The 12125-nt window shown below is 30.9% G+C and overlaps 2 protein-coding genes across 4 annotated transcripts in view; both read right to left on the minus strand.

Annotated features, from left to right (window-relative positions):
• On the minus strand, window positions 1–7424 carry LOC106793367 (neuroglian). Of its 3 annotated transcripts, XM_014760239.1 has the most exons (12): window positions 7289–7424; window positions 6086–6165; window positions 5955–5978; window positions 5094–5226; window positions 3198–4613; window positions 2039–3115; window positions 1626–1946; window positions 1319–1538; window positions 1085–1241; window positions 740–1003; window positions 312–404; window positions 1–149 (listed from the first exon to the last, which is right to left on the minus strand). In XM_014760239.1, the coding sequence occupies exons 2-11, from the start codon at window positions 6141–6143 to the stop codon at window positions 313–315; spliced, it is 3762 nt and encodes a 1253-aa protein (XP_014615725.1). In that variant the 5' UTR covers window positions 6144–6165; window positions 7289–7424; the 3' UTR covers window positions 1–149; window position 312. The 3 variants fall into 3 exon arrangements, with proteins under 3 accessions (XP_014615725.1, XP_014615724.1, XP_014615726.1); XM_014760238.1 differs by lacking the exon at window positions 312–404; XM_014760240.1 differs by lacking the exons at window positions 312–404; window positions 5955–5978.
• Window positions 7425–8628: 1204 nt separating this feature from the next.
• The window catches only part of LOC106793388 (scm-like with four MBT domains protein 1), a 4625-nt gene continuing 1128 nt past the window's right edge, over window positions 8629–12125 (minus strand). Inside the window, exons 3-8 of the mRNA XM_014760281.1 lie at window positions 11610–12022; window positions 11424–11513; window positions 10800–11314; window positions 9856–10706; window positions 9131–9780; window positions 8629–9038 (exon numbers count right to left, since the gene is read on the minus strand). Coding sequence (XP_014615767.1) covers window positions 8880–9038; window positions 9131–9780; window positions 9856–10706; window positions 10800–11314; window positions 11424–11513; window positions 11610–12022 — 2678 coding nt within the window. The 3' untranslated portion in view covers window positions 8629–8879. The remainder of the gene's footprint in view (window positions 9039–9130; window positions 9781–9855; window positions 10707–10799; window positions 11315–11423; window positions 11514–11609; window positions 12023–12125) is intronic.

Raw genomic sequence — 12125 nt, forward strand, 5'->3', positions numbered from 1 at the left:
TTTTTTTTTTCTTTTTCTTTTTTTTTCGTGAGATATTTAGAGAGGTTACACGTACGTAGCCATAGTTCCGGTTGGAATGGACGGTGTTTCCTCTGGTCTGCCTTTAGGACCATATTGTCCAATGAATGATCCGTCTTCTGTGAAAGGCCCTATAAATCATAAACATAAACAACATTGTAAAAAAATCACATTTACTTTTATGTTTTAAATAACATTTTGAAAAGTAATGAATAAATGTGTTTTAATGTGAAAATTAAAACAATTGCTAAAAGAAGCATAATATAATGCAAATAAAACGTGACTTTACCTACCTTACACCAACGTTGCAAATGCTTGTGAATTAGGTTCTGGTTTACGATGCCGACCATATTGACCAATGAAAGATCCATCTTCGTTCATACCCTCTGTGTTAAATTAAGCAACAAAGCAAATAAAATGAATGTAATAAAAATAAAAAAAATATATGAGCTATACAGAAATAAATGCAACATCGCGTAAACTATCTTGTTATTAAATCGAACGTAATTCGTTTAAATTGTGCACAAGCTGGCAAATATAACGTAGCTTATAATAACATTTTTTGCTGATCAAATAATATTTATCGCAAAAGTAAAAAGAGAAATAAACAAATTGGTATGTAGCATGCTTTGTTTTTTATATTCTACAACGAAATTATATTTTATATATAAAAAATAAATATTTAATTAAATAATTTTTATAGCATTATATAAAAACAAACCTTCTCCGTATTCTGCCATAGAATCGGTGTCAGATTCTGGATGTTTTCCATCTTGATGAGAAGATGAAGCTAACGACGCACGACCACCGGCAGATTTGGTATCCAAAGGTTGAGAATATTCGTGGAAGCCACCTTCATCAGGATAATCTCCTCGTCCAGCGGCTAATTCACGTTCGTGTACTGCATACTTTCCACCTCTGTTTCGTTTAATTACGCAGACGATAATTAAAACCAGTAGAAGGAATGCTATTGCTAACATCATACCTGGATAAATTATCAAACATATTAATACACGAATGCACATATTTATTTATTTATTATTTTGTTGTATCTTTAAAGTATTACCTATAAACCACCCAGCTGTTGCTACATTTTCTTTAGGTTGAATTATTGGGCCTTCGCTACTGGTTTCTATCTCTTGAGGCACGCTTTCAGTTACATAATCCCCATCAACAGCAACTACAGACATAACATAGACTTCACCGCTTTGAAGTCCACGAACCTATATAAAAAAGAAAAAGAAATATAATTAATTTTGTGCTTATTAAATGGTTTTTACATATAATTATAATTACTTACTTCAATCGTGTTCGATTGAAATTCCGGATCCGTTTCAGTAGCAATTGTTTCACCCTTTAGATTATATTTAACAAAGAAGTGACTACCAGGATTACCATTTAAATTTGGTTGCCACATAATCCTTACATTGGAATAACCATTTTCTTTAGGAATTGTTTCCCATGTAAATTGAGGTACGTCTGGTCTTTGAGAAGTACGTGTCCTTTTTTCTATGAAATAACTATGAGGGGCAAAAAAATTATTACTATCTATCGAAAAAATTCATGTATTTTATTAGATAAATTAATTTGAGGTCAACGAAACTTACTCGTTTCCTTCGCCAACTTTAGTCGTAGCTCGAATGTGGACTCTGTATTTGGTATCAGGTGCCAAAGCTGCTAATTTAGCACTAGTAGCTTTTGGATCTGATATATGTGGTTTTCTTTCTAATAATGACTCTAATCTCGTTCCATTTACAACCCTATAATAAATTCTGTAGCCAGTTAAAATACCATTTGGTTCGGCAGGTTCCGACCAGACGAGAAAGAGCGCACTAGAACCCATTGGGAAAGCTTCAAAACTAAGTACTGTTCCTGGAACACCTTCTGGTGTATCAAAACTTAAGGTTTCAGATGGAGGTCCTACATATCTGTATATAAAAAAAACAATGGATAAAAAATGATTTATTTATTTACCCAATTGTTTAATTAAGAGATTATATGTTTGAATATTTTAAATTACCTTCCATTGTAAGCAAGGACTCTGACAAAGTTTTTTGTATACGGAATAAATTTGTCAACTAAAACGCGCGTCATGTGGCTACCTCTAATATCAATTTCACGCATTCCTTTTTCACCTTCTTTCTCCGTCCAAGTTTGAATTTTATATCCTTTCAACTCGCCTCTCACTGACTCTTCAGGGACAGTGTTCCATGAGAGCACAGCAGATGTACTGGATTTGATTGTAACCAAAGTAAAGTTTCCAGGAGCTTGTAATGGTACATCCTCTCCAGAATATCCATATACTTCCTTGGCTTCAGCTTTACTTTCTCCTTTCTCATTAATTGCAATAACTTTAATTTTATATCGTTGATAAGTTGGTTGATTTTCTATCGTAAGACTGTGCTGTTTCCAATCATTAACATCTATTATAGTCCATTGTTCTTCAGGTCTATCCCTTTTATAATATACTCTGTACATAAATCTTGGTGCATTATGTTCTATTTGCGGTAATGTAGTCCAAGAAATGACAAGATTTTGAGGGGTCGTTCCATTACCCATGACATTATCTGGATTACGATAAGGAACATCCGACAGAGTTGTACAAATGTCACTGTGTGATGAAGGTAAAGATTTTCCTATTTTGTTCCATGCAAGTACACGGAATGTGTAATTAGCCCAAGGCGACATTGGCACACTGTAACTTTGTTCTGTAGCTGGTACAAAATCTGCCGATGTTTCCCACGTATCCGGGGTAAAACTTGTATTGTATTGAATAGTATATCGTAAAATTGGAGCTCTGTTATCACCCATAGGAGTCCATTGTATAATCGCATTATCAGACATACATTTAACACCAATTAATTTAGGAGCATTAGGTACATCTTGAACAGTCAACGTTGCTTGTGCCCTCGTTTCATCTAATTCGGTACGAGCAACGCAAGTATAAGTACCAGAGTCTAATTCTGTTGTCTTTGTGATCATTAATGAATAATCTGTACTTCGTACAAATCTTGGTTCCATTTCAAAATCAATTGGTTCGCCATTACTCAACCATTCTATCGTTAAAGTTAAGCTAGAATCAGTTACTGCATTGCATCTGTAAAATAAAAATAAAATAACATAATATACAAATAAATGCATGTAATACACACATATCAATAAATAGATATATTATATACCTAAATGTTGCAGTAGAACCTGCTGCAACTTCATAATCTTCAGGCTCATCGGTAATCTTTGTACGCTCTTTCACAACAAGATTTGCAGATGCTTCCACTGTTCCCAACTTGTTAGAAGCATGACAGGTATAACTACCTGCATCTATGAATATTATATTTTCTATTTCTAAATCACCATTATCCATAATCTTATATCTTCCTCCCGTTAATTCTTGACCATTCCTAGCCCATTTAACTATTGGTTTTGGTGCTCCAAATACGCGACAAGTAATTCTAACTGTTTTGCCTTCGACCGTTGCTTGGTCATTTGGAGGTTGAGTGATTTCAGGTTCAAGAGCTAAGACATTAACGTATACGTCTTTGTAAACATATCCTAAAGAATTGGTGGCATTGCATCCATAATTTCCAGTATCTTTCTTTTTCAATTTTTCTATAATAATAGAATTAGTAGTAACTTTTCTTCTTTCGTTAGGAGGTGCCTCTGATATTGGTTTTCCATTATGAATCCATTTGATGTCTGGTTCGGGCACACCGCTTGCCTCGCATCTAAATTCAACAGTTTCATCCTCTGCTGCATTTATGATCTCTGGTTCTACCGTGAAATATGGAACTGCCATTACTTGTAAATTTATAGAATACGAATTAGCATCTCCAACGCCGTTAGACGCTTCGCAACTATATGTTCCTTCATCTTCAAAATTGACATGCTTTATAATTAACGATTTCCCATAATTCCCTTGTATAATTCTATCATTTGACTGTATCAATCTGCCATTTTTACTCCAAACGGTTTGCGGCAAAGGCGTACCGCCGTATATACAATATAATTCAATTTTTTTACCGCGTAGAGCAACTTCATTTTTTCTACTAACGTATTGCTTAACAGGCTCGTGTTTATTCTGATTAGAAGATGCTCCGGTTGAAATAACATTTAATAAAACTTTGCTGCCTAATTTATATTCGTTTCGGAATAGAGAGGTTGCCGCGCACACGTAATAAAAATCGTCAGACGCGTCGTTCCTCGTAACATTGCTGAACCAAAGATTTCCTTCAGGATCTAACGTCATACGAGAATTATTAATCGATTTAATTGCACCAGCTGTATCTTGAATAAGCCAATACACATTTGGTTTTGGCCACCCATCTGGTGGTTGGCACGTTAATTTAAATGGTTCTCCTTCGTAAGCATGTAAACTTATTGGAGTTTGATCTTTAAATGCATTGAGTTCTGCTTTACGAACGAAAACAGAATTGGACGTAGCTATTCCCCATTCATTTTCTGCAAAGCACTGGTACTGTCCTAAATCTTCATCTCGAGGTCTTGCTATGACTAAAGTGCCTCTTCCTGGTTGTTGAGAAATACGATCATCATATGCTGGCCATTCAAAATTCTTTCCATTTTTAATCCATCGGTACCTAAATTATTATTATTAACATTAATATACTTCATTTTTTATAAACACACATTCTTCATTTGTATTTTTATTTAATTTACGTTTTAATAATTAAAATATTTATTTATTATTAAATTAAAATTTATTTTCCTACATATTCAACGCTATTATAAATTTTATCATATACGATATTGATTACATTTGATTATATTAATTTTATAAAAAATATGGATAAATTTGGTTACTTTTAATATCTATGTAAATTGATTAAACTAAATATGAGTCAGCTTTTAGTAAAAGTAAAGTATCTATCAGTAGTGGTAACTTTATACCCCTTTAGGATATGAGGTCATACTAGTAATTAAGACCAGTTACTCTGGCTTCTTAGCAGAGTAGGAACCTTAGTTTTAGTTAAAATAAGATCTAATTTTATGAATGAAATTCATATATAAATGTATTTTTGGATTTAAGCTTGTATTAGAAACAAAAAAATCAGACTCACTTTGGTGCAGGTTCTCCTTCCGCTTCACATTCAATCAAGAAGGGTTTATCATTATTATTGACCTTAGCTTGAGCTACTTGGAAAAGTTGTTCATCTGTAGGAGGCTGCTTGGATATCCGTGGTGGAGACTGAACTGTTAATTTATATCAAATTTATATTAATAAAAATTATATATTATTAATATTTTTACAAGTTATAAATATGATACATATTCTAAGAAATATATAACAATGTACATCGAATATAAAAATATTGTAGGATGTAACACAATGGAATGTAAAAAGGTTTGTGCCGTTGTGAGGATTCTTATTTGTATAATTTTATGCTACATCAAATTTGTGTTGTATATCATGTATGATTCAACATAATATATAGGTTGTATAATATAAATAAACCAATATATAAATACATAAATTCAATTAATATAAGATTTATATTCATAATGTACTTTGCTATGTACACAATATTTTATGATATAGATCAGGTCTATGGGAGTAACATTTATATTATATAAATAAGAACGGATAAATGATGAAATATAAATTTGATGATTCGATAAAATAATTTCTTTTTATGCTTCACAATTACATAGCAAAAATCTTTCTAAATGCAATTAGCATACAAGATGTAATAAAGCAAAGAAATATAAATGATCGAAGATTATATTTTGATTGGAGAATGTACACCTAAATTGATAGAAATATTACATATGAATATATATGTGCAATGTTACATTTAAAAAAAAAAAAAAACAATTATATCAAATTATTCGAAACGTTTGAAAAATTTGATGCAAAATATTAGATGTTACAGCAAAAATGAGATTTTACATATAACGAATTTTTACAAATTTGTTTTCACCTTCTACATTATCCGGGATACGAACTATAATTAAAAATCAAAATATATGCACATTAAATAACTTGTTTGGAATTGAATCCTTATCAAATTAAATCGAAAGTAAGCATTCGTAAGTGTAATTTTATACTCACTTATAGCTGATGATTGCAGTACAAATGATATGACTATGAATACAGCTAATCTCGTCATGGTTGCGTCTTGTATTTTGTATCTGAAGAAAAAAAGTAAAATATATTCTATTAGAAAACGTTAAATAGAAATAAAAATCATGAATACAAGAAAAAAAAAAGAAAAAAGAAATAATTGTTTAATAGAAACATTCTAATACCTCTTTTGTAATCCTTTGAGAATTAAATTACAAAATTATTGGAACTAACGATTTCAATTTTCTTCTTTACAAAATTAATGCAAAATAGATTCATAAAAGATTTGTAAGAATTAGGAAACGTGCGAAATCTATATCTTTGCGAGAATACAATTAGAATAAGCGTAGGGGTTGTTCTGTCGATTAAAGTCACTACTATGTAAAAGTAGATCAAATTATCAAGAGAGATGTAAAAATTAAAGAGAGAAAAAGATAAAAAAGGCAGTTTAAAAAAAAAAAAAATAAAAGCGTATCAGTTAGGTCGCGAAGAAGACTGGGCGTACTCTAGGTAATTAGTAAGGTTTCTCTCTCTCTCTCTTTCTTTCTCAACATGTGTCATACTATTTAGGTAGGCTGTGTTTTGTACTAGGCTTCGTGTATAAAGGGAACAAAATAGAGCACAGTTTAATCGATCCACGTTCTTCTGCTGAACATACAACACACCTCCTACAGATATTACGAAAGTTTTCATCCAAATGATTTTCAAAATTCTATCTCAACAAAGTATTCTATAAAAAGGAATGCATTCATACGTATGGAAAATGCAAAGAATTTCTACGATGATCTCACCGAACATGACGTCCTTCGAAATCATAAAATAATCGTATACAAATCATTGAGAAAGTGTACGACTCGAAAAATTATTGTAATACTTTAAACGCAATTTGAATTCTGTATTTGTTCTATTATCATATATATGACTAATATCAATATCAATGTGATATTAATCATTGTCACGAAAATATTTCCCCATTTGAGGTCAGAAGGATAAAAAAGGAAAAAAAAACAGTACAAGTCAGTGTAGACAAACGGGCACACCCGCGATGCTGTAAGCTACGAGAATCGATCGTCGATGCTGTCTACCGTTGCTCTTCTTTCCTATGTTAAATGGCCAACACCCATACTTTATTTCTCATTCTAAATATAAATAGTAATATTCTAAGAATCATTTTGATTGAATTCAACTCACCGATCCAGACGTTAAGTTGCTTTTTAATGCACAAATATCCCTGTCATTACCACGGCATTATCGAAAACAAACGACTCACGCACTGAACGTACCGTACGGTACCGTACCACTGTACGTGTGCAAGTTACATCTACACTAACATTATTTACCCCTACTCTTCCTTCGTTTCTATTATATACGTTCACTACTACTTATATATAAAACACCGTTCACGCCGATGCGTTCCTTGTTCGCGCATGCGCAAATAATCCTCTCCGATCTCTTTCTATATGAAAAGGTGGAGTACTCTGAAGTTAGTCGTCAAATATACGCAATTTTAAAAAGTGTGGGAATTTTAAAAAAGCGCGCTATAAATTGAATCGTTTCAGATATTATCTATGATAGAAGTATATTTAGATTTATTTTAAAAGATTTGTGTGTGTGTGTATTGATAATAATAAGATGCTATTGTTGAAAATCATTTTGTTGTTCTACGATTTATGGTCATGTTCATAAATGTGATCATATTTGGCTGTAACGGATGATCCGTTACGAGAGTCGCTTACAAATGATCACGTTTGTCTTTCAAGTCGCGAAAGTTTAGATGATAGATAACATTCGTATCTATATTTAATTATTTCTAAGGAATTAAATATTGTTTAAGATTAGGTGTATTGTTTAAATAATAATTCGCGCGCGCGCGCGCGAAGAACAATGATTTTTAACCATTCAATTAAATATGATTATTGATATACATTGTACATGACCTAAATAAGAAAGATTATTTACAGGTAATACTTAGATAATATACATATACATATTTTTCTTAGACTACTTGGAAATAAAAATGTCTTTAAAACATGCTATCTAGACTAAAGGCAGTTTAGCGAAGATTTTCAAAAAGATCAGTTTTCTTTTTGTGGTATTTAGCATCATTGGAAGCAATACATTATAATGATCAATATCAAAGTAACATTGTAGACATCTTGAATGTTTGCAATAAATCAATGCAATTACTACTATTATATACTTTAAAATTTGACCTAACACATTGTAATTGCATCCAATCATAAATACTACAATGTACAAAATTCTTTTAATCACATTATTATTATCATTATTACAATTAAATTATTTATATATATATATATATACGTAAAAAATTATTTAACATTCGCACGTGAACGTAGATTCAATTGGAAAAAAATACGTAATAGTACAATACATTTATATTACGTACAAGGTAAATTATTATCATTCGATTAAAATTCCTCACTATCTAAATATCCTTTTTTATCCGTTCTTATTATCAGAAAAAAATATATATATGTATAATTTCATTATTTAAATCGTATTTCTCAAAAGATATTTCTCTTGCTTATTGCTATCATTATATCATGTGTCTTATAATGTACATAAATTAAAAATTACATACAATCACAATCGATGAGCAATACGTTAAATAGTACTTTTTACCTACAATATTTCAATGAATTATATATATATATATATATATATATATGTATGTATGTATATATCACATTATTATACATTATACAATTTATAAATAACAAAAAAAAATTATTAAAAAATTAAAAAATTATCCTATGGATTAATGTTCCGGAACGGTTTCATTAATATGACGTAAAAAGTATGTTACTTTTACTTGTTCTACATGACGGCAAAGCTTCATGGCTAAACTTGTTCGTAATTTCATATGTTGCGTGAGAGATGGCAAATTTAACAATAAAAAGGCGAGGCCATCTATTTCCTGAAATAATAGAATATTATATTATTTATATCTTACTTAATAAGTTTATTGTTTATAACTTTGTTATTGTAATGTAATAAAGTATGACTTACTTCTTGTTTAACGCGATAAGCGATATCTTTGCAGTCGCTAGTTTTCCGAAGATATTGAAATACGTCATCAATCGTCCAACATAAAGGATTGGAATTAAGTTTCCGTGTTTTTGGTCTTCTTTGTTTTTTTTGTTTTCTTACATATTCAGCATCAGCTTCAGAACAATCAGATTCTATACTTGTGTCCCAATCACGTACTCTTTTACTCCCTCGAGTTGTAGTTACGTTTTGACTAAATCTTGTAAAATGATGTTTGGTACTCAAACTATTAGGACTTCCAGTTCCATTATCTTTTATTTTTCTATCGTTAAATGAACTTCCAGAATCCTCAGAAGCGTTACTCGATGGAGGTTCAGTTTTGAAATCATCTGATTTGTCGGATTTTTCTAAACCTTTTTGTATCATAATATCTATTTCCGAAAGTGGTTGTCTACCATCGAATGTTTCTTCAGGACCATCTGATACATGCTTTGCTAAATCCAATGGCATAAAAGGCATCTCATCTTCGTATTCACAGTTTATTCTTTTGTCTTTGTTAGCCCATCTACCACGTTTTCTTCTACGTTTACTACCCCATTGCTTTGGTTTTTGTACCATTATACTCGTGTAACCTTTTGGTTTCCCTCGTTTTCCTGTTCCCACTGATGCGGCTGTAATTAAATATTGTACAAATTAAATAGTAACAAAGAAACGAAACTACAGATAGATGTGTTCATTAGACTTACTGAATTTAGTTTTCGATGTTTTATGACATTTGTCCGGGCATTCATTTTCTAATACATGCAAGGGCCCAAATAAATTAGGGCATACCATTAATTTTTTACAAATATTTCTACAAAATTCAGCTACCATGTCTCCAGAAGTAACGACAGCAACTTGCGCAAGATAATTATTATTTTTATGCTTTGCTTTTAAAACTTGCAAACGATATCCAGGATCTGGATCAGTGTCACATTGTAATACCTTTAAAATTCTGGCACTTCTGTATCCAACTGACACTATCATAGTTAAAACTTCTTTCATTACTAAAACTACAGGGCCGGGTCCTACAGATTTTGGCAGAGTAGCTAATTTTCCTTTAGAAATCATTGGACCGGTAAAACAACGATAATTAAAATATATTTTAGGACACCACAAGGAAGAGCGTGGTTCTGAAATTGGTATATCTAAAACATTGTTTTTCTTTTCTTGTTCAATATGAGTTTGCATCTTTTTACAAATTTCTATGTAATCCTTAGGGGGTTTTAATGGATAATGATTAGATTCGCACCAACCAACGGGAAATATTTCCAAAGAACTCATATGAACTATGTGTTCTGATTTGTTGTTATCATAGTTATCTAATTTTATCCATAATAAATTCATAACTATTTTGGTAATATGAGCAGCACAGATAATATTTTTATATTCTAGATCGACAGCTTCTAAACGCATGCCGCATTCAAAACCTGCATCTATTGCACTTGGTCTCTCATAAAATAAACTCTCATCTGCTTGTATACTTTCTGTATTCTTTAAGTATTCGTTCCAATCAAATTCTTCGGCAATTGAAATCCAGCCTTCTGGTTTTGTAATTCTATAAGAAATATAAGTGTAAAAAAATTTATTTGCAATGCATTTTTAATAAAGTATTATGAATAATATATATTTTATCAAATATAATACTTACTTAATACCATGTTTTTTGGACCAACCAATTGGAAATATGTATGGATGTTCTGCTGTACAAAGCCAAGTATTATTTTTTGAATGATTATACAAACAAGACTCAATGTCGCTACCCTTCACATGTTTATCATATTTGTCTATATGGACTAAAAAATATATGTCATCGAATACTTTAATAACAGTAGCTGGATAGATTTTAGTCTGATTAATTGGATCCAATGCTTCCAATTTCATTCCAACTTTAAAATTATGTTTAGGATGATCGATATTATTTTTAAATAATTCTTCTGGTGTATCACAGTTTTTTGGATTAGATTCGAGCGAATCTTTCCATTCTTCATAGGTATGTCTATCTACTATAGAACTAGGTGGTTCCAAAAACCAAGTTGTATCCGATTCGGATGCAAATCCATATTGATGCAAATGTTCCGATGTACAAAATATCCAAAAATCTTTGAATGATGAACCAGGTGTATCATACCTCAACAAAAGACGTCCACCAACGTTATCTATAATCTGAAAAGAAATGTATTTACAAAATAATTAAGTTTTCGAACGCAATAATATAAAAAATGTATTGAAATTATATTTAACTTTTAATTTGTTACAATGTAACAATGCTTACCGTAGCTACCCATAATTTATAAGGGTGTACCACATCGCTTACTTCCACTTTCATTCCTTGTTTAATTTTTTCTGTCATGCTAAGACCATCCTATAAAAAAATAAATATTATTTAATAAAAATAATAATAAAAAATACAATGATATGGTAACTAATTACTAATACAAAGAAAGATGATAAAATTTACCCCAGATAAAAGTACTGATGGTACAGTGCGTGCAGTTTTTAAAAATTCTGATAATTTGTCGATGCAATCTGGTGACTTTTGAACTACGATGTCAGGAGGCTCTAATTTTTTATTATTCGCTTTACACCAGCCAAGTTCATGACCGGCTTCTTTGGTAAGATTAAACCAAAATTCTAATGTTCTCTCATCTCCACCAAAGTATCGTAATCTTAATAATGGCCCACAAGCCATAACAATAGAAGCAATCCAATAACTTGTATTGGATTGATCTACTGTTTTTCCTATTGGTACCTCTAAGGACATTCCAATTTCAATGCCACTTTCCAATGTTAATTCAACATGTGGAAACATAATTTGTGGTACCTCAACACTTTTAGTAGCATCAAGGTAATCTTGCCAAAAAAATCCATTTTCTGTAAAAAAAAATACAATAAAACTAAATAATGTAATGTTGAAAAAAATATTTTTATTATTTTATTATTTAAATAAATAATATTTTAATTTTTTTTTTGCTAG

The sequence above is a fragment of the Polistes canadensis genome, unplaced genomic scaffold (genome assembly GCF_001313835.1).
Source record: "Polistes canadensis isolate GaletaPanama2010 unplaced genomic scaffold, ASM131383v1 scaffold_13, whole genome shotgun sequence".
NCBI classification, from domain to species: Eukaryota; Metazoa; Arthropoda; class Insecta; order Hymenoptera; family Vespidae; genus Polistes; species Polistes canadensis.